At 42.8% G+C, this 23,190-nt stretch overlaps 1 protein-coding gene across 8 annotated transcripts in view; it reads right to left on the bottom strand.

The window, feature by feature from the left end:
* ZNF827 (zinc finger protein 827) overlaps positions 1-21,402 on the bottom strand; it is a 174,246-nt gene extending 152,844 nt beyond the window's left edge. For all 8 annotated transcript variants that reach the window (XR_013417314.1, XM_015139303.3, XM_015139301.3 and 5 more), the window contains exon 1: positions 20,942-21,402. Coding sequence is in view for 7 of the 8 variants with exons in the window: in XM_015139303.3 (XP_014994789.1) it covers positions 20,942-20,984 (43 nt within the window). In the remaining variant the exon portion in view is untranslated. The remainder of the gene's footprint in view (positions 1-20,941) is intronic.
* Positions 21,403-23,190: the final 1,788 nt, after the last annotated feature.

Raw genomic sequence — 23,190 nt, forward strand, 5'->3', positions numbered from 1 at the left:
CGGCTCCTCCAAATTCTTCTAGTCTCTATCCATTACCTAGTTCCAGAGCTACTTCCACATTTTCAAGTATTTGTTATAGCAACAGCCCCACTTCTTAGTACCAATTTTCTGTCTCAGTCCATTTTGTGTTGCTCTAACAAAACACCCAAGACCGGGTAATTTATAAAGAACAGAAATGTATTGGGCTCACAGTTCTGGAGGCTGGGAAGTCCAAGATCAAGGAGCTGCATCTTGTGAGGGCCTTTTTGCTGTATCATAACATAATGGAAGGCATCACTTGGAGACAGAGAGAGCAAGAGAGGGCCAAATTGGTTTTTGTAACAAACCCACTCCCATGATAATAATATTAATCCAGCTATGAAGTCACAGCCTCTTAAGGTCCCTCTTGATTACTTCTTAAAGGCCCCACTTCTCAACACTGTTGCATTGGCAATTGTTTCAAATCCATGAACTTTGGGGAACACACTCAAACCATAGCACTTTGGAAATGCATCAAGTGGTAAGATTGAAGTTCAGAATCTACTGCTACTTTGGATAAGGCTCAACTCTAAGGTAGCTGGTCCAAAAAAAAAGAAAAAAAGAAAAAATGGCATTCATATGTCATTTCCTGGGAGTGACCACTTACATTATTCCTACATCAGTTCCTCTGGTTCTGTCTGTGAAGTGCCCTAATTTTGTATTTGAATAAAAACACCACTTCTTTTTCACCTAAGAATTGTCTGTAGTTCTGTAGCTGCAACATTCCCACATAGTATAAGAATTTCATTAACCAGCTTATCCTCCACCCAAAACTGGTATTTGAAAAGGAGAGTGAAAATATATTGGGCAATTTAAAGAAGTTAGTTGATAAACACAAGTTTGAAAAGCTTTTGATATATTAGGTTGGGGCAGAAAGTAATTACGGTTTTGCCATTACTTTTAATAGCAGAAACATCAATTGCTTTTGCACCAATCTAATAAATTTGCTCAACTAATCAGGCTTCCACTTGTTTGGAAGTTACTTAGAGAAAACCTAATTTTTAAGACAAATTTCCATATTCATATCAGCAGTAGTAAATCTTGACTTCATACTTTGTGGGGTACATATGGTCTCTATCCTTGTATGTTGTTGCTGTTGTTTTAAATCACCCTTTAAAAACGTAAAAACTATTCTTACCTGAAGGCAAAAAAAAAAAAAAAAAAAAAAAAACAGGCTACAGTTTGCAGACTTCTGCTCTACAGAACAGGTACTTTTCCTTTATTAAAAAAGGCGGAATGGTGCTCTAAAACAGCAGTGAGCTAAGATTGCACCACTGCACTCCAGCCTGGGCAACAAAAGGAAGACCCAGTCTCAAAAAAAAAAAAAGAAAAAAAAAGCTGATATATGGCAACAAGTTTCATCATCATCTTTTTAATCCAGCCACTTGTGTAAGTCATTGAGCACCTTTGTGCCTCAGTTTCTTCATCTATAAAATGAGGGGTTAGGATGGATCAGTGGTTTCCAAACCACACATAGAGGAAGCCTGGGGCTCTTGGGCAGGGCTGGGCTATATGGACCCACCCCCAGCTCTCACCCCAGCACATACCCAGCCAGCTCAGCCCTGCTTTGGCTTTGATCTTTTCTACATAGTGGAGCTCTCCATAAAGACAAGGAAGGGTTCCACCAATTTTGTTTTGTTTTGAAAGCCACCGTTTTAGATGACCTCAGGGATTCTCCTGGTGCAAATCCTCTATAAATCCACTTTGGATCATCAATCATTATCCAATCATCTTATTGGTGACTACGTGTCAGGTAAATAGAAATGATTTAAAATCCCATATTGAGCCAGGCACAGAGTCTCACACCTATAATCCCAGCACTTTGGGAGGCTGAGGTGGGGTATCACTTGAGGCCAGGAGTTTGAGACCAGCCTGGACAACATAGCAAGACTCCCATCTCCACAAAAAGTTTAAAAATTACCCAGGGCTGGTGGCATGTGCCTCTAGTACCAGCTACTTGGGAGGCTAAGGTGGGAGGATCACTTGAGACCAGTAAGTGAAGGCTGCAGTTAGCTGTGATCACACCACTGCACTCCAGCTTGGATGACAAGAGAAAGACCCTGTCTCAAAAATTAAAATTTAAAAAAAAATCCTATATTGCATATTTAAAAGAGGAGAGGCAAAAACAAGAAAGATCTTATTCTAAGGAAACACCTATACGTTCAGATTTGTGGAAATTCACTGGATAGCCAAATCAAGAGGGTTCCCATGTCCCACACATACTCATGAAAGGGACAGCTCATTCCTGCATCGCTCTGCTTACAGCACTGGGAAAAGCAGAATGCTTTAGCAAAGGAAGGACCACTGAGCTGAGACTCCGAGACCTGGTTCCACTTTGAATTTAGAATTTACCAGCTATATAACTTCTGATGTTTATTTAACAAAAACTGAAGACCCTACCATACACCAACTCTCAGATATGGTATGAGGAACACAGCGATGAACCAGAAATATGAAGAATGCTCTGTCCCCATTACTCAAATCCATCATCCATAAAGTAGGGTAATAATACTGCTCTCTCTCCCATACGTGGTGGTCTTGCAGAGATGGCCAAGTACATGCAAACTGCAAAGCATGGATAATAACATTAAACCAGAAACCTATTGATTCTCCTCCTATTAAGTAAATAAAATATATTCAACTCCAACAATTCACTAATATTGATGAAATAGGGCCACAATAAGTTTTGTATAGCAAAAAATCTATTTATACAGCATGAAACAGCATGGCAAAATAGAAAGGGCACAAGCTTTGGAATCAGACACTCCCACTCGAATCATACCCTGCTATGCACTAGGCTCACCTGAAGCCTACAAGCACCTTCTCCTGTTTAGAGTATAAGATACTAATATCTGCAATTGTACAGGGGTATTGTAAAGGTAAATTAGCATTATATAAGTAAAGCACCTGGCATAGAGTTGACACTTAGTGAATAATAGCTTTCCCTTTTTCCTAGGCACCTAGATATCTCAGATGAGAAAACATTATGTTTTAAAGAGGACGGCTTACCTCAGAACTGTTGATATTGTTACCCAGCTCTATATCATAATCACCCCAACCAAAGAAGACAGGAAACTTCTGGTTGTTATGACCATGGAATCCAGATGCAGAATATGCCCAGTCATCAGGAAAATCTGACAGTCTTGGCACAGTTTGAGGACAGAAAGAGAGCAACAGCCAATAGCTGAGGGGAGACTCCACAGTCTGGAATGTGCCACAGACTTCCAACCGCAAAAGTTCTCTCTTGCATTTAGACGGTGGTATCCCCTGCAGCACAGGCCACGGCCTCTGCTCTTCTGGGCAAGTCTCCTCGGGAAGGGAGGAGAAGCACGTGACTCCCTCCAGTCATCTCCAGGCTACATTCACGTGAATGTCCAGGGCACACTGTTCATCGCTTCCTGTACCCAGCCCAGGACAATTTAGGCAAATCGTTTTCTCATTTTTGAAAGAGGAAGACAGCAGGAGATGGTTTCCAAAGTCCTTTCTACCTCTAAAACCCTTTGATTCTGTGACCCAGTCTTAACTTCTTTGTTTATTCATTCAGCAGTGTTTATGAAACACCTTCTGTGGGATCCCCTTCTTAACTTCATTCATTTGTTCATTCAACAACATTAATAGAACATCCCCTATTTCTTGGATTCTGTGACCAGTTCTTTACTTCTCCCTTCATTCATTTATTCAGCACTATTTATTGACCACCTACTATAATCAGTTACTGTTATCTGCAAGAATGTACAAAAATGAATAAGAAAGTCCATGCCCTTTAAAAGCTCAGTCAATAAGAACATCGACAAGTAAGAAAGTATGCTATGCACAGGAGGTTATTACAATAGAGCTACGGGAACCAGGGTAGCTAGGGGTAGGGGATGCCTAATTCTACCCAGCAGGTGGCACAATGGAGGAGGGGAAGCAGGAAAGGCTTCTCAGAGAACTGAGTGTTGGAGGCTAAGTAGGAGGTTATCAGGCACATAAATGAGTTGAAGATATTTCAGAAACAGAAAAGAATATGCCAAGGAAAGGAGGTATAAGTACGATTTGCAGAACAGATAGTTCAGTACAAATGAAACAAGGAGCATACAACATGGCACAGGAAAGGGGCTCAGATGACGAAGCATCTTCTAGATTTTGCTTCTTGGCAAAGTCTAGAAGTCCAAACTTTATCCTTTTAGAAAATGCCTAAAATATCTTAAATAGGATTATCTGGATTACATGAGTGTTTTAGAAAGTCTGCCATGGCGGCAGTGTGGAGACTGGATTACAGAGGCAGGGCCTGGGGAGGGGAGAGGTGAGACTCAGGCAAAAAAAAAAAAAAAAGAGGTCGGCTGGCAACCATTTCAATTCTCTTTGAGAAAAAATAAGAGTGTAAACCAAAGCAGAGGCAGGGAGTGGGAATGCTTTATTCTAGAGATATTTGGGAAGTAGAATCAACAAAACTGGGTGGGGAAGAAATTCAATGAGCGGAGGAAAAGGAGGGGGTGGCGTTTGGATTACACTCAGGTTTCTGTCTCAGATGAGGGGGTTCATGTACGGTGAGGACAGCAACCCGGAAAAGGAAGACATGAAGACCAGAAGCACTCCTGGTTCCCCAAGACTGGAAGTCTGAAGTCATCTCTTCTTTGCTACCATGTAGTCTCCAAGATAAATCATGCTGGACCAAGGCACTCACTGGAGTTCTCCTCCAACAGGAGGAAATCATACAGGTACCAGGATAAATATGGAGCATCTTCACAGACCAAAACTGTTACATACACATTTACAAGAAACAAACATAAATTTGACTGATGAGTTATTGAAAACATTACTTTTAGTCTAAACCAACAGATATACAGCCTAATGCATATTTTAAGATAATTCAAAGATACATCAAGGAAATCTCACAGAAGCTATGAGAACCCTTGTGAGTTTAGGGTTCCCCATCTTCAGGATTCTTTGCCTTTTGGGGTCTTTGGGGAAAAATTTCAAAGTGCTACATTATAGCATTACCTAGTAAAGCCAAAGAAGCACATGTGGCATTTCCATTACTATGTAGACACCTTAGAGTAGTGGTTCTCAAAGTGTGGTGTGTGGACCCCTATGTGTCTCTGAGACCCTTTCAGGCATCCTCAAGATCAAAACTGTTCTCATAATAATACTAAGCTATCATTTGCCCTTATTACTCCGTTGACATCTGTAATGATGATACAAAAGCAATGACGGGTAAAACTATTAGGACCTTAGTTCGAATCGAATCACAGCAGTAGCAATGAACCATACTAGTAATGATTTCATTCTTCACTGTTGCACATATTTAGAAAACTAACACACAAACACAAAAAACAAAACAAGGAGAAAAGCCCTGCCAGTTTCACTTAAGAATGTCTTTGAGGAAGCAGTAAAAATTATTTTCATTGAAGACTGACCCTTGAGTAATATCTTTTTAATAACACATGTAATCAGCAAAATACGGTTGCTGTCTCAAGGAAAAGGACATGTGTGACTGAGTTAAGAGCTGAACCAGCCAATTTTTCCTTGAACATCACTTTTAATTGAAAGGATAACTGACTATGGTCATTCAAGTATGGGTATTTGGCAGACTCTTCATTGGAAATGAAAAGTAAGACTGATACTTCAAGGAAAAACTGACAGTGTTTGTTGCCAATGATAAAATTCAAGCTTTCAAGCAGGAATTAAAATTTTGGAAAACATGTATCTTACACTGTGAATCTGACAGCTTCCCAATACAGTCCTTAAAGACCTTTCAGATAACATCAGTGTTGATATTAATAATTTTTTATATTGTATAACAAAATGTGTCAACATTTGGTAGATCTATGTAACTCAGTGAACCAATATTTTCCAAATGTCCAACGCAAGATGTTCTATGCACATTGATCCATTCAAAGCACAAGAGAGACCAGTAGATTTTAATGCAACAAAACATGAAAAGTTTATTGAAATGTTTTGATTCATCATTGCAACTAATCTTTAAGAAGCTACCTCTTTTTGAGTCTTGGTGTAATATCAAGGAATATTCACAATTATCTGAAAAGACTATTATATATTGGTGTGAAGTCAGATTTTCTTCAGAAATGCCATCCAAAACATGTCACAAGATTGAATGCAGGCCAGGCACGGTGGCTCATGCCTGTAATACCAGCACTTTGGGAGGCCAAGGCAGGCGGATCACCTGAGGCCAGGAGTTCAGGACCAGCCTGGCCAACATGGTGAGAACCCATCTCTATTAAAAATGTAAAAAAAAAAAAAAAAAAAAAAATTAGCCAGGCCCAGTGGCAGGCACCTGTAATCCCAGCTACTTGGGAGGCCAAGGCAGGAGAATTGCTTCAACTCAGGAGGCAGAGGTTGCAGTGAGCTGGGATGGCACCACTGCACTCCAGCCTGGGCAACAGAGGGAGACTCCGTCTCAAAAAAATGACTGAATGCATTAGCATATAGGAAACTCTCGTTGTCTTCTGTTAACTTAGGCATTAGAGATTTGCAAAAATTTAAAATAATGCTACTCTTCTCACTAAATCTCTTTTGGAAAATATATTTTTATTAAAATATGCATTTATAATTAACATGTAGTGGGTTAGAATCAGTATTTTTAATAATATATTTAATTTCTCAGTTTTAATCTCTACCATGATATAGATAAATAGATACAATGCATACGCACAAAAGGTTTTTGGAGTGTAGGGGTCCTGGTAAAAAGGTCCTAAAACCAAAATGTTTGAGAACCAGTGTCTTAGAGAAATTCACACTCAGGCTAACTGATATGTACATGCATGTTCACAGCAGCACTGTTCAGAACAGCAAAAAAAGAAAAAAAAAGTGGAAACAAAAGCAAACATCCATTGTGATATGTTTCTACAGTGAAATACTGGAGAGCAATGAAAATGAATGTGCCAGAGCTACATGCATCAACATGGATAAATTCCAGAAAGGTAACCATTTAATGAAACACCAAGGTACAAAACACACACTGTATACTAATACTGTTACACATCTCAAAGACAAGCAAGACTAAGCAATATGGTAAAGTCCGGAGAAAAGCCAAGGAAAATAATAAACAGAGAATTTAGGGTAACGAGAACTCTTAGGAGACAGGGAGTAGGAAAAGAATACACGAACAGGTTCAATAGCATTAAAACTAGTTAAACTGGGTGGTAGGTTTACAGATGTTTGTTTTGTCATTATGCTTTCCATTATATATGTAGAGATGTTAGATATACTATTTTTTGTTAAGAGCACATACTATATTACCTTCAAAGGGAGACACAGCATTAGAACACTCCTTGCTGATTACTGAGGAACCAAAGAGGTAAGGGAGGGATAAGAGGGGAGGGCAAGCCCTGGGTGAGTGTCTGCAGCACTGGCCCTGAGAAGCTGGTTTGAGGCAGGGCTCTCCCAACAGCCTCTTCAGGGATCACATCCACTGCCATCCACCTGAGTTTGGTTTTTCAACAGCTCTCCCTACTTGAAAAGGCACTTCTTCATTTAGGCCATCGCCCTCTATCTCCATTTTTATCACTGTGAAAGAAACTACCACACTTCACAGTTGACTTTTGAGATGTAATCAAACCACTAAATTTAGCAATCATTATCTCTTATCTGGGTCAGCCCCTTCCATATTTTTCCTACTTCTTATCTTTACATCGCCAATATGGCCCCTCTGGTTCAATGAAGTCCCTTATCTTAGTGTCTCTCACATAAATGAACTTTTGATTTATTTTGCCCTGTTTTGGTTAATGTATTAGTCTGTTATCACACTACTAATAAAGACATACCCAAGACTGGTTAATTTATAAAGGAAAGAGGTTTAACTGACACACAGTTCCAAATGGCTGGGGAGGCCTCACAATCACAGTGGAAGGCAAAGGAGGGGCAAAGTCACATCTTCCATGGCAGCAGGTAAGAGAGTGTGTGCAGGGGAACTCCCCTTTATAAAACCATCAGATCTCGTGAGACTTATTCACTATCACGAGAACACCACGGGAAAGACCCACCCCCATGATTCAATTACCTCCCACTAGATCCCTGCCATGACATGTGGGAATTATGCAAGCTACAATTCAAGATGAGATTTGGGTGGGGACACAGCAAAACCATATCAGCTAATGACATTTCTTCTTCTTGGAATGTTCTCTCCTCTCTGCTCAGGATCTAAGTCCATCACTTCCTTGAGGATGCTTTATATGTCATTCCTCTTTGAGAATCTTTTACCCACACACTTGCTGTGTTTCCTCAAACATTTACACATCTAACTGATAGTATGTGGTCTTGCACTTGTTACCATATTGATTTGTACTTATCCTCTGTGATTATTTTGTGTCAACATTTGAAAGAACTATCAGCAGAGGTTGCATCCTACAGAACTTCTGTTAGCCAGGTAAATGCTCAAAACTTTTCCTTAATGAATGAGCACCAAGTGAGGGTTACAACTCTTAGCCAATCAAATCGTCACTGCTCTAACATGACACCGTGTCGCCACACACCTCTACTCCCAAAAGGCTCTCAATTCAGTATAGTGAAATATGTGTTCCCCTGCTGTGGGAACAGATTTCCAATTTTAAATAGAAACCAAGCAAAGTAGCACTTTACAGAATTGTTTCCTGAAATATTAAACAATTTTAGAGTTCAATGCTTCTCATCTCACCCCACATTACTTGACGTCCTTAGAAAATCACCCCCAATGGGTGGCTGAACCAGCTTCTTCATAAACACAACATCTGCTGTTTCATTTTTGGATAGTTTTATTTATTCAACAAGTCTCATCAAATCAAATGTATATTCCTTCTAACTTCTATCCTATTGGCCCTACTCTCTGTTTTCTGATTAGCACTTCATAAGTTTATGAAAATACTTTCCAAGCTGAATTTTAATTATTTGCTTCCATCTCTTTCTCTGCTCACTTGTCACTGAGCTCCTTGAGAGCAGGGACCATGCTCTATTCAGTTCCGCCAATTCCCAAACTTTGCTCAGTTAGTGCTGGTGAAATGAATGAATGAATGAACAAATGAAGTATCAGTTATCACACACAAGCTGAGAATGTAGGATGAGTAACAATTTACTCCCTTTTTCACTTGACAGAACTTCATATATTTGAATGTAGCAATCATGAACAATTTTTATCCACCCCCACTCTTAAATTAAGTATCCCCAATTGCCTCAATAACTAGTTTCTCATATGATGATTTCAAGAGCCTACAACATTCTAGTTGCCTCCCTTCTTGTGAGCAGTTTATCAATTTCCCCCTTTAAATCAGTGCAACCAATCTGGGATTCAGTACTCATAGATGGGTTGAATCAGTTTGTAAGAGCGATGTTGCCACCCTTGTTCTGAATTCCATACTTAAATTCTTTTAGCCAACTCTGCTGAAATGTATCCATTTTTCAAATAAAGGCCGAGTTTTAAATATTAATTGTTGATTAACAGTGGTTATCTCTAGGGGTGGAAGTTGGGATAAGGGGACTTTCATACTTTAACATTATTGCATGGGTTTAATTATTTATACTAAGCATGTACTACTTTTGTCATTAAAAGCCAGTATCAATTTTTAAAAATAAATTAATAGTTAATATTTGTGTTTTCTATGGTTCCAGCCTTACGGAGTACGTCCAAGCCATATTTAAGCTTCTCATACTTTTTCTCTTCTTCTGCACATATTTTTTCACCTATCAACAAGTATTTGAGTAGCCATTTGTGCACAGCACTTCTCTCTAACTACGATCTAGTAGCCAACCCAAACCTTACTTCTAGATTGTGAAATTTCTCTCTTTCTATAAATGTCACAAAGCAGCTCACTGTAATTTGATTTCTCAATTTCTTAAGGTCAGATTAAAACCCAGTAAGATATTATTTGAAGTTTGCCTTCCCCTAGAAGGGAGAAATCATATAGCACATTTCAGTAACGTTTCCTGGAGCGTAGGGTCTCCCACACTTTGTTTCCTCCCAAATACAGCTGTGTTTCATGCTCTAGAGAGGACTGTTGGGTTAACAAGTAGGGCCAAACAAGTGCAGATTAGAAAACATCGCCTAATTCTAGGCCATTACGCGAAGGCAGTGCTCTCCATATGGAGCACATAATTCAGGCCTCAGACAGTGTCACTGCATGTGATTCCATTCTACTACCCTCTGCTTAGTCCCTGCTCTCTAGGAGCTCAGAGACAACTGAGCAGAGAAAGAGATGGAAACAAATAATTAAAATTCAGCTTGAAAAGTATTTTCATAAACTTATGAAGTGCTGATCAGAAAACAGAGAGTAGGACCAATAGGGTAGAAGTTAGAAGGAAGATATACATTTGACTTGGTAAGACTGAGATAAACTCAGATCTTAAGTCTTTGAGGAGGGAAATATTATTGGCAGCAGCAGTTTTCATGAATCACGGGACCATCAAGTTCCATCAGCAACTAAAGGGTTCTCCTCCTGTAGCGGAGGGGCTCTAAGCAGTTTACAATGGCCAAAACCATCTCCTTCAGGCTGTGGGATCCCATGTAGACTTCACAGACCTACAGCTGCACTGGGTCTCAAGAGACCATCAAATGGTCCAGCCCTTGGTAGTGCTGACACTGGTGACTACAAGCTAGCTTCTTCCTCTCTCTGGGTCTGTGTCCACTTCTGTCCGATCAGTGGGAGAAGCAGCCCTTCCCTGCCTGCCTCACAGGCAGATGATAAAGGGCTTCATGAAGAATAAAGTGTAATATAAATAGGAGGTTTGGGTAATGTACTGTTTTCCATTTTACATGATGGAGCTACTGAAGCACAGAGATGATGAAGTGACTTGCCCAAGGTCACACAGCCAGTGAAAAACCTTGGTGATGGGACAGTTTAAGGGAGAAGACTGGAGTCTGTGTCTCCTGCCTACTGTAGGTTCCTTCTGTGAGTCTCTCTGGTTTCCAGCCTCGAGGAGTTGCAGTCCATTACCCAGGTCCACAAGCTAATTTTAGGGTTTTAAGAGCCTGAAAAATTACCATCAATAAGCTGACCGGGCTCACCATCGCATGTCTTTATTTTTGGCTGAAATGATAACGTCCCAGAGTGGGAGTGCTGGTTAGTTCAGGGGTCCTCAACTCAGGATTAAGCAAATTAATCACATCACCCAGGGAGCTTTTAAAAAATGTTAATGCTCAAGCTCCACTCTGGGTCAATTCAACTTAAATCTCTGGGAGTGTTCGTATTTTTAAAATACAGGTGATTCTAATACATCTGGTTGAGAGCCACTGGGTTGGCTGATGGTGATCAGAAACTGATGAACACCAATAGTTGTCCTTGACTAATTACATAATACAGTTCAAGCAATCCTCAGTTGACATGAATTCACACCTCAAGTGTGTTAACATGGCCAGCATTTACTGTGCACATACCCTATGCCAGACACAAATCTCAAGTATCCACATGTACAAGCTGACTTAGTCTCAGAGAACCTACGATGGTCTCTCACTTCACAGATGAGAAAAACAGGCAGATAACTGCAGTAACTTGCTAGTGTCATGGCTACAATGTGGTGCTGCCAGGATCTTAATCCCTATATAGCTTCTTGATACTGCCATCAAATATGCTGTACAACACCTGAGACTCTGATGAATGGAAAGATCAAAGAATGCTGGGGAATGCAGAACAGTTTCTAATCCAAACGCCTACAGGGATCAGGAGGTAAGATACCTGAGGGAGGCGGGCAGGTGTATATGCATATGGGGACATGGTGGCCGAGTGGCAGGAACTGTGGCAGACTGACGAGCACATGCCTGGGGAATGGAGACAGCCGCCACCGACTACAGCAGATTGCTGCCATGTGGGGAGGTGGGCCCAGTGCGAGTGGCTCTTCCAAGTTTTCAAAGGAAGCTGGAAATTTGGATTTTTATAGGAAACCTCCAATTTCCAAAATGTTGTCTCAAGTTTTTAAACAGTATCTGTGTGGGGCAAAACACATTACTATGGCACCAGCTTGTAACCTACGATATGATCTCTCTCTCCCACTGCGCACACATACACACACCCCCATCCTTCATTTAAGATTCATTGCATGTATTCTCTTGATTTGGTTCTCTGTGATTAGAAACAGCAGACCCTGCCTTTCCTTCTTTCTGTGTAAATAAACTATTACCTATATAATATATGGAACACCTAATATAAATTTCCTCTGTGTTATTCTAACCAGTGGGCTGCCTGTTGAACAGAAGAATAAATAAATATTTATGGAACACCTATTCTCTAATTTGAGTCTCACTCTAAGTGTCTAAAGGAGGATTTAGTATCCTCACTTTATAGTAAAATCTGGTTATAATGCATATGATTATTACACAACTTACATACAATTCAGATCATATCATATAAACAGAGAAACTCATTCCTATAGTAAAAGCCTACTATAATATTGTTGGCCTATGAAACAAGTATTAGTCAAGTCCTACAATAATAGCCTTGTAAAAGAATTTTACCATATCATATTATTATTATTACTCACCACTCTAATGAGATGTATTGAGAAAAAAAACCGTAGAAACCACCAAAAAGTTCCAGGTCAGAAATACCTGTAATCTATTCACAATCTAAACAAACTGAAACACCTTTCACATACTTGATAATAAGTAATATTTATTAAGTCCTTTCTATACAGCAGGCACTAATTAGGCATGATTTTGTGTATATGTATAATATTTACATTTGTATACGTATTCAATTAATCCTTCTAATAGCTCTGTGATACAGAAATTATTATCACTATTTAAAGATGAGTAAAGTGGAGGACAGGGAAGATAAGTCATTTGCCCAAGGTCACACAGCTAGTCAGTGGCAAAGCTGGGCTCTGAACCACCTGGCCCCAGAGTCTGTACATTTGACTGCTGTGCTACGAACTTCGAAAGGACATGAGTCCTGTCTCTACTTCAGTTGTGCCATACACAGTAGACAAAGTTAAAAGAGGGCACAGTCACAAATGATACTTTCTCCCTCTCATTACAAAACAACAACAAAAGCTTTTTAAAATACAGGACCAGACCACCTAAGATACTACTAGCACTATGTAACCTTAGAAACATCTATCACCCTCCACAAGCACAGTAGCTGGTTTCAAAAGCTCAGATAAGCAGAGTGCTACTGATCAATCATGTAAAAGATCATTTTTTCCTGGCCTTCTTCAGTCTCCTTTGAAGGCCACCTTCTTCAGCACACTCAAAACAATTCGCCCTGAGATCCACATCTCTCTCTCACTCCTTTTCTTTTTCCCTTCACATCACAATTCTAATGGGGTCTAACCACTTTTCTGACCCATGTAGAAATGACCAAAGAGAAAGATATACAGAGAGAGGTTATTTTGGGGTTTGCTTTTTCAGGCCCTAGCCTCCAAGAAGGTCCATGCATTTCTTCCTTGCTGGTAGAGAAACTTGGTTGAATTAGGATGTTCTTAAAAACAGAAGCAAAGTGTATCTAAACCGTGGTCACTTAAGGACTCCAGAGACAGAACTTCAGTGGTAAAGGCTGTTTTTCATAAGAAGGGAATGGACAGTCGGAAACAATATCCTTTTTAGGCACACTGAATCTGCCGCATTTAATATAACCCTAGGTCAGACTGTGAAAGCAGAGTTGCTAAAGGCCACATTCTGACCTCAGATCGTGGGCGCGTATCACTGTGCATTTTATAAAATTAGCTACAGTGCAGCCTCTCTCTGTGTGTGTGTGTGTGTGTTTGTGTGTGTGCGTACATGCAGTGAAGCTAACTTTTATAAAATAGACAGCAACATGTACCCATGCCACTTAAGATTAGTATCAAGCCAAACTCTGATTATAATTTATAAAACTACTTTGTAACTACAACAATTCTATCCCAAGGTGGGTCCCTGGGGAATGATAGGCATCATCAGAGAGGCCCCTGCCTCAGCACCTAGTCACACACTATTCTCCAATATCATAAAAAATAACTTACAGAGAGAGGGCAGAAATACAAAACTTGCTCCCAAACACAAGGGAGAAAGCAGCCAGAAACGCCGGCCCATCAAGTACTCTTAGCTATTTCTAAGGTCTGTGCTTCACACATTAGTCTCTTATAAAATATGACAGAAGACATTTTGGCTACCATGAACTGTAAAGTGTTTTGTACACTTAGCCCTAGATGGAATGAATTACTGAGCTACACCTAGCAAACCAGGAGACAGAAGAGAGTACATCAGAAACAGGCACCATCATTTACAATCTATACCTCTAAAATGTGGTTCTAAGAGTACATTAACTAGCCAATATAGCAATGAAATCTGATGGAAAAAAAGCTCACATCCTACCATAACTAGGCCTGGTTGGGATTTTTTTCCAATAAGAGAAAACCTAAAATCTATGCCTTCACCACAAAGCTCATGGTCTTGTAAAATCGTATGCTGGAAATCCTTAACGCCCCCTAAAGCCCTATTCTGTAGGTCATACTCTCATTATCTTGTTCTGCGATCAGTCTGATTAAATTATACAAAATTACTAATACATCACTCAGAATGAAGAGATTAGCTCCAGCCAATTCTGTTTGTTTTTCCTTGTCCTGTCCTAATACTCCAGTGGATATTTAAAAATGAAGAATGGAGGAAGACATGGCAACTTCAAATGGGGACAAAGGCTATATTAACCTAATCTCAGAAATACGCTGTCTTCAGCTTTCACAGATGGCACCGCTGACCAGTCATAGAAACAGTGGTAGCAATGTGGGCTCCACCATCATTTCCCTCTCTCACACCTTGTGCTGCAGTCTCAATGTTGGTGTCCCCCCAAATTCAGGTTGAAACTTAATCCCCAATGTGATAGTATTAGAGATGGGTCCTTTGGGAGGTGACTAGATCGTGAGGATAGAGCCCTCAAGAAAGGGATTAGCGCATTTATAAAAGGGGCCCTAGAGAGCTTGTGTGCCCCTCCCACTATAGAAAGACACAGCAAAAAGATACCATCATTGAAGCAGAGACTGAGCCCTCAGCAAACACTGAATCTGCTGGCACCTTGATCTTGGACTTCCCAACTTCCAGAACTGTAGGCAATACATTTCCACTGTTCATAAAATACCCAGTTTAAGATACTTTGTTATAGCAGCCAAACTGTCTGAGACATCTTGTCATCTTTAAGTCCAAAGATACCAATTCGCTTGTAAGTGACCAGGGTTAAAGATAGTGGAAGAGAGTTTTTCCCTTTTGTGAAACTAACTTGTCCAGACAGGATCCGAACCCAAACTAACTTGTCCAGACAGGATCTGAACCCAAACTACTGGGATTATTTAAGTAAAACTATTTACCAACTCAGCGAGGCACCATACATTTTCAATCCAGCCTTTTCTACAAGAACACATTGACATTAATAGAACTCCCTTGTATTTTAAACCAACTTCTGAGCTGAGGAGAAGCCTGCGTCATCACTCTACCAACACACTCTCCCTTAGGTGTGTCCATAGTCTTTGTCCATCTGATTTTACAAGCCTCACAAGATAGAGATTTTCTACACCTCCCTTGGAATTCTCCTAATAGAGGCCATTCAAAGACTCTAAAATCTCAAATGCACAGCAAGCTTTCACACTGGCCGAAAGCTGTCCAATTTATACTTCTCCAGCATGATTTATTAACACTTTGTGCAACGAGACTTGTCAACTCACACCAGCTGTGTCATCCCCAGAGTGAGACGGCAGCATGCAGGTAAATTAAAAATCAATTTTTTTATTAGAAACTATTTTGAAGCATGAAAAGGAATGTGATTTTGAGTTATCTTCCCTATTTTTACAGGAAAGCTCAGTGATACCCTACTTACTGTATTAGGAATACAGGGAGTTTTTTTAGAGAACAGATAGGCATGATTATCCAGCATCAACCTAGACTGCTTCTGGGTACCTTGGAATCATTAGCTCTGGCTGACAGGATCAGTGAACTATTTTGCCACTTCAGACTCAAATTTTTTCCCACATGGTCCCTGCCACAGTTAGTCAGGAGGTACTGCCCATTCACTGCAAAAATTAATAAAAATAAATAAGGGAAAAGAGTTCAATCTTTCATCCTTTCTCTTTCGTTAGACACAAAACACTGGCAAAATGATAAAAATAAGAACTTCTATTGCTTTTCAGTCATTTTGCTTCCCAATTTTACTAGAAAGCAAGAAAGAATTTTAAAAAGTTTTGTTAATGAAGAACACAATAACCTGATCTGGTCTTGACCCACAACTGAGTAAACAATGAAAATACTGGAATAACAAAATAACTGCTTTATTAACTTTTCCTTTGTGCTCCCCCTCGGGAATAGGCATCAGGCAAATTTCCAATGGGAAATATAATAGGATCTAAACTTGTACACGTTTATGTGTAAGTTGAAGCTAATGAAGAAGTAAGTGATCACCAATGGTAAAAAAAATGATTTACAGATGTAACCAACACAAGAGAACACCCTTCCTCATCCTTTCCATCTTCAGTTTGTGATTCCAAATGTAAAAACGTTCATAAAGTGCCTAGTCCTATGCGTGGTAACAGTCACAGCATCAGTTAACCACACAGTTACCCGCTCTTCCATTTTCTCAGGCTGACAAACTTTTTAAAGTTATCCAGTTCAGGATTCTGCTAAAGACAAGCAGGTGCTATAGCTCAAAGCGCCTCTTGGATATTTTTTTAAATATAGTATTGGACCTTGTTAATGGAAAGAACTTTTGTAAAAGAGCCATCAACAACAGCAGAATCATACTTAAATCCCAAAATGATAATTACTGCTCTAGGCCAAGAAATAAAAGCTGTATCTTTTGTAATAATTTTTAAAACCACCGCTCAAAACTAGTGTAGGTTTAATACCCTTTGCTTAGGGTCACCTGCAAAAGTTAATACAGGACTTCTTTTGATTTGTAGACAGTAAGATCGCCATTCAACCCTACAGTATAGGCCATCTTTTTCTGCATATGTATGAGGCCCATATAACAAAACAAACACAGATACAAACACACACACTTCAGAGGCCCAGGAGGAAATGGCTGTGTAGAATTTTAAATCAGAAACCCAAGGCTTAGGTTAGTAGTGCCAGGTTAAAGGCTAACCCATCTCCAAAGCTAATTCGGTTCTGAACAGTCCCATGGGTGTCTAGCTGAACAGAAGGAGCTAGGAAACCTTAGCAGGCCAGAGCCCAGACTGGGGAATTGCTGGGACTCTGTGCCAGGGGCTGAGGCTCACCCCAGACTTGGTATCAGATAATACCAAGTGCTAGTCTGGATTTCCAGGACTAATCCAGTCCAGGGTGGAACTTCCAGGTTCCCTGGTGTCTGTGCTGTGTAGTGGGAGGACTGTGGGCTTTGTAGATCCAGACTGTGTCTGGCTGGTATCGTACTTAATATCAGAAAAATAGATCCAACACAGAAAGAGTCTATAAGTAGCAATGCTTTATGCTGTAGAATCCTTAGAGGGGCGCAGACACAGGGAGAGACCTAAGAGGAAGTGGAAAGCCCTCCTAATTTTCTATACATTCAGTTTTCCTAAGTTCCTTTTTTTTTGTATTCGAATTCTAATTTGCACTTCTTAAATGTGTTTACAGGTTCTACAGATTCTTAAAACTATGTACTAACAGTGGCCATTAACCACTTTTGTATTTACTCAAAAGGGCTCTTTGGCTTCAAAAATAGTTTTCCCCCCTCATTCCTTCAAGATGTCCTTTCCCCTCCTCCGTTACACACTCCTTTCTTTTAGAGTCAACTTTTAAATCTGCCCCTGTTTAACTTCTTAAAACCCTGGGATGACTTCTAGGGGGAATACTTTAATCCCCAGACTTCCTATATTTTAATTTGGATACAAAACAGTACTCCAGCAAAAGAGAAATCCTCCTCTCACATATAAACAAACAAACAAACAAGCAAAGTGTCTAGCTTTAAAACTGGGACTTAGAACTACAATTATATTCGACATTAAATACAAATTAACACCAATTTTTCCCAAAGTCAATAATTACTACTTCACACCACTTGCAAGTTTCAAGCCTCTTAGCAAGCGTTGGGTGACTGTAACTGAACTGCAAAATACACTATTTGCCCAGAAATTGCGAAGTCCAAACGCAAACTGCTTTAAAAACATGTGTAAAACACACTTAGCACAGGCAACACACATCCACAGAACTCCATTCAATTCAAAGGTAAGTGGAAAAGCTCAGAAAATTAAGGCCTCACTTTCAAAACTGCAGGGACTTTTATGGTGTTTCCAAAGGTAATTGCTTCTTACTTCAGTAAAAGTGACTTTATGTGACTGAAAGAGGGAGGTGATTTTTTTTTTTTTTTAAGTGAGTGGATAACAGGATTCAATCAGACAGCAAAGTAGGAGAACCCACTCTCAAAATACAACTTCATCACCAGGTATCGACGCGCAGGAAAGGCCCACCAGGCACACGAGCTAAAATGGAGCCTGAATTTCCTCTCAGACGCAGAGGGTAGTCGCAGGAGGTCAGGGTCAAGGTCATCAGCAGGGCAGGCTGCAGCTGCCCGACTGCACTGCACACAAGAGGAGGGAAGGCGTTCCATCTCCGTCACAGTCGAAACAGATAAATCCCTTCTCTCCCACCCTCCCTCTAACCCCGCCAACATTTTTTTTTTTTTTAAGCAGGGGGAGACGAGAAGAAAGGGAAAATGACCAAATAACCTCACCGCCCTGTTTTCGCACACAAGCTCATCAGCTCCCAAAGTTGCCATCTAAGGGCAAGTTCGCAGAGAACACTGAAGCCCATTTTGTCCGAGCAGGGCAGACCTCCCCTGACCCCCCCAGAATTCCTGCCTCCTCTACCTCCCCCCACACGCCCCCGACAAGAGCCGGGCAGCGCGGCAGTCCGGCCATGTGCACGCACACTCTTCCACCAACTGCTGCGAGTTTTCTGTGAATCGCAGCGCGGAGCCTCCCAACTCGCCCTCCCCGACTCCACCGCCTTCTCCTTCCTCGCACAAAATTTCCCTACACACGCAGCCGCCTGCGAGTGATTTTATGTGCATATATATTACATATGTGATATTATCCTCAGAACCTCTAGCGGGCAGGCGAAGAAAGGACTGCACAGGGGCATTTTCTTTTTTTTTTAAAGGAAGGGGAAAAAAGCAAAACCCAAGCCCTCTGCGTCGACTCCTGCGTACTGGGAAGGGGAAAGAAAGAGGAATGTTTGCTGAGTGGACTGCTTGCAAGTGCCCTTGCTCGCCACTTCGGCTGCGGCCCGGGTGACACGGAGGCGCGGGGGCGCCCGGCCCGAGCAGCCCGCGTCCCCCTCCCAGTCCCCTGGGCAGGCACCGCCGCGGATATTTCGCGAGGGGGAGATCGATCGCGCTGCCTGTCTGCAGCGGAAACGCACACGCTCACACACAACCCGAGCCCGAGACACCATAACCTTAACCCTTCCCCCACCCTCCGTGAACTTCAGGTGACCGACCACGTCGGCCTGACACCCGGGCGGGCGGGCGCTCCGGCTCCACTCCCGCCCCCAGCCCGGGTTTTGTAGGATCGGGCTCCGAGCAGCGCCAAACCGCCGGGAGAGGGGAGTAGTGTGGGGGGAGAGAAGAGAAATTGACCCTCCGTCTCCCCCGACCCCTCCCTCCGGCGCCTCCCGCGTCCCCTCCTCCCCGTCACCCCGCCCCACGCCTTCTCCCCTGCCCCCTCTTCCCTGCATTCAAGGAGCCGGGCGGCCCCGGGGGATATTTTTAGTTGCTTCTTTCTCCTTCACTTTTAGCTTTAGCAGCATCTCGGAACACTCAAAGCGGAGAAAGACTGGGGGTTTGGGGGGAGCTGGAGAGGGAGTGGGGGAAAAGTTAAGAGTCGCGCAAAGAGAAGCCGGAGGGAGGGCGGAGAAGGACCGGGGGCGCGGGTGGAGGAGGGGAAGGGGACCGGGCCGTGCCGGCGGGTGTGTGTCTCCAGTTGGCGTGTGTGGCTGCCGCCGGGGAGGGCTGTGATGCACTTTAGTCCTGGACTCTGCTCAGGCTCGCCAAGGAGGGGGTCTGAGAGCCCGAGTCTCGCCCGGCTCCGTCTGCTCCGACTGACCCCGCATTTTATTGCGGCCAGGAGCCCTGCTCCTCCCTCCCCTCGGCTCTGCAGGGACCTCGCGCGCCGCGAGCCGCCCTGCCTCCTGCCTCCGCCTCGGCGCAGCTCCCGCACCCCACATCCGCCCGCCGCTGCCCTGCCTCGCCCCCCGCCCGGCCGCCCCGCGCCCCGGCGCGCCCCCTCGCCCCGGCGCCGCGGGAGCAGCCGCCCGGCGGCGCGTGTGTACCCGTGTGTTTGTGTGCGGTGCCCCTACACCCTCCCCAGGCGCTCCCGCCTCGCCCGCCCCCGACTCCCCTCCTCCGCCGCCGCCTCCTCCACCTCCGCCTCCTCCTGCTCCAGCCGCCGCCGCCGCTGCCGCCGGCGGCTCGGGGGCCGACCAACCCCGGCGCAACCTTTAGCCAGGGACGGACCTCTCCCTGGATCCTGTACCCGGCGGCTGCTGCGCGCCCTCTCCCCGACACCCCCAAACGCCATGTCACGGCCCCCAGCCCTCCGCGCGCCCCGACCCCCGCACCCTCAGGCGCCGGAATCCACAAGGAATTTTTTTTTTTAAGATTCCAACCTCTCCCACCTCCCCCCACCAAACCCCCGATAAAACCCCCGGCATCCACACTACTCCCCTCCTCCCTTCTCTTGCCCCCTCCCCCCAGCAACCCGGAGTGAGGAGGGGGAAGGGGAGGGAAAGGGAAAAAAAAGCCCGATCTCAAGGAAAAAAAGAGGGGGGGTGAGAGAAAGAAAGAAAAAGAGAGAGAGAATAGAAAGGGCACGGGGCTGATCATCACCAACATGGCTGCCTCAGCATAGACCTAAACGAGGAGTAACCCGGGCTGTGTCTTTGTCAGTTTCACCTCTGTAACCCTAAACTAATGCAGAAAACAACGGAGGAGGCTGCGGAGGGGAAAGAGGAGAGGGAGGGCGAGAAAATGGCACGAGAGGAGGTGGAGAAGGGATGACTTACGTGAGGGAAGGCGCTTGGGCTGCTCCTGCTTCCTCCTGGGCATTTTCCCCCTTTTCTCACATTCTCCTCCTTGGTTAATGTGAGATCAAATAAACCCCCGTGGGGGCAGAGAGGCAGACACTGGCAGGAGCGGGGAGGTAGTTGGGGGGCGGGCGGGCGGGCAGGGGGAAACCCCTTCTCCGGTGTGTGCAATGGGTTGAAGCTTGTTTCCTGGAGCCAGAAGAGGGGTTTTCTTCTTTTCTTTCCTTTCTTTTTTCCTTTTTTTTTTTTTTTTTTTAATTTTTGGTCGTGCACCTGGCTTGTCCCCGAGCGTAATATTCTTCAATGGAAACGGATCTAATAGGTGTGAGTGTGTGTGTGTCCTATGCTCGCGTGTGTGATGGGAGGTATAAATAAATGAGTGCCGGTGCGGCGGTGTCTATGGCCGCGCTCTGTGTCTCCGAGCCCCTAACACTAATGTCGGGATCAAAGGGCAGCGGCGGCGGCAGCACAGCTCACAGCTCGCTCTCTTGCTCTCTCTCTCTTTCTCGCTCTCTCTCCTCTCGCGCTCTCTCTCTCGCTCTCTCTCTGTCACACACACACACTCACACACACACAGAGGCACAGACTGAGGGAAAGAGAGAGCTACACACACACACACACACACACACACACACGCACGCACACACAGAGAGCAAAGAGGAAGGTGCCCCAAGGCTCCCAGGGCGGACTCAGCCTCGGATTTACAACCGCTCTGTCTGGAAAGAATGGGGGGCGCGCGTGCGGGGGTGGGATGGAGTTCTTCACATTTATCCCGCTAGTCACCAAATCTGGGGGGAAAAAAGTTTTTCCCACTCTTTAAACAACGATTAGTTCATTATTTTACTGATTTTTTAAAAGGAAATAAATTTCTCTCTTAACTTTCTTTTGTTTATTAAGCTACATTTTGTTCTGTATGTAATTCTGCAGGCTTTTGTCCCTACCCATCACCTTAAATCTGGAGGTTACTGTCTCCCACACACTCTCGAAAAACATTCCAATAAAACTAATTTTTAAAAAACTGAAAAGACAACATATGGTGAAATCAATAACTTGGTTGACAGTTGACAGAATAAGTGCCCAGTTTTGGAGTGTCCAGTGGAGTTAAAACTGAAAAATGCTCCTAAATGAACATTACAGCTACTTGACAAAGAGAGGAAAATAAGATTAGGTCACCCCTCATGGTTGCTTTAACTGCTACGTGATACTCCTAGAGTGCACACAGCAATCTTTACTTCGGAAATTTACTTTTTCCCCTGCTACATACTGCAGGTATATGAAGTTTACCCTGAACCAATTCCAGTGTGCATTATGAGCCCAATATAGCAGTTTTCATTAACTGATACATACTTTCATTACCTTACAAATCACACATCTTTCTTCAAAGAGAGACATAAAGGAGAAAAATAGAAAAGGACGGGTCTCACTCGAGCACAAAAGGTACTTGGTGAAAGAGGACTGTTCTCTTTGTGACTTGCAGTCATTTGGATAAAAGTTCACTCAGAGGTTGTTAATGATTTAAACTCCAAAACCTGCTACTATAATTGAAGTAAAAATGGTCTGAAGAAGAGTTGTTTCATAAAACTCTCTTTGTAAGAGGAAACTTTGAACTTAGCAGAATACATTATATGTCATGAGTCAGATGTAGCTAAAAAATAAAAAGGTGCATTATTTAACTACATCTTCCCTTTTTAGCTTTTTTAAAACTCTGACTCATCATCTTATTATGTTAAATATTTTCCTACCAATTTTTAAATAGACCTTTTCATCAAAGAAAGTGGAGGCACAGTAAAGATACAGAACATTAAAATGACACTCTATAAGCCTACATGGATAACTCATGCCTCTTTGAGGTTGAGTTAATTTGTACAACTTCAGTGGTGTTAAAGAGAGCCATGGGGGGTAAATTCTGACCTGCCTTATTAAAAATAATAATAAGGCTTTATATTGCACACTTTTATAAGTGAAGCTTAAAGAGTGCTGTATCTCCCAAAAGATGTCTTTCACTGATAGAGAAATCTCACATTCAACCTTTCCCTGCCAACTGTCCCCAAAAGATCTAGCTTCCCAGTAACAAGTAATGCTATTGAAAGCAAGGTTTGAAACACCTGCATGAATTCAATCTAAAACCAAAACAGAGAGCAGTCAAGTTTAAAATGGAGCACGCTGTAATCCCAGCACTTTGGGAGGCGGAGGTGGGCAGATCACGAGGTCAAGAGATTGAGACCATC

Source organism: Macaca mulatta, chromosome 5, assembly GCF_049350105.2.
Source record: "Macaca mulatta isolate MMU2019108-1 chromosome 5, T2T-MMU8v2.0, whole genome shotgun sequence".
Taxonomy (NCBI): Eukaryota; Metazoa; Chordata; class Mammalia; order Primates; family Cercopithecidae; genus Macaca; species Macaca mulatta.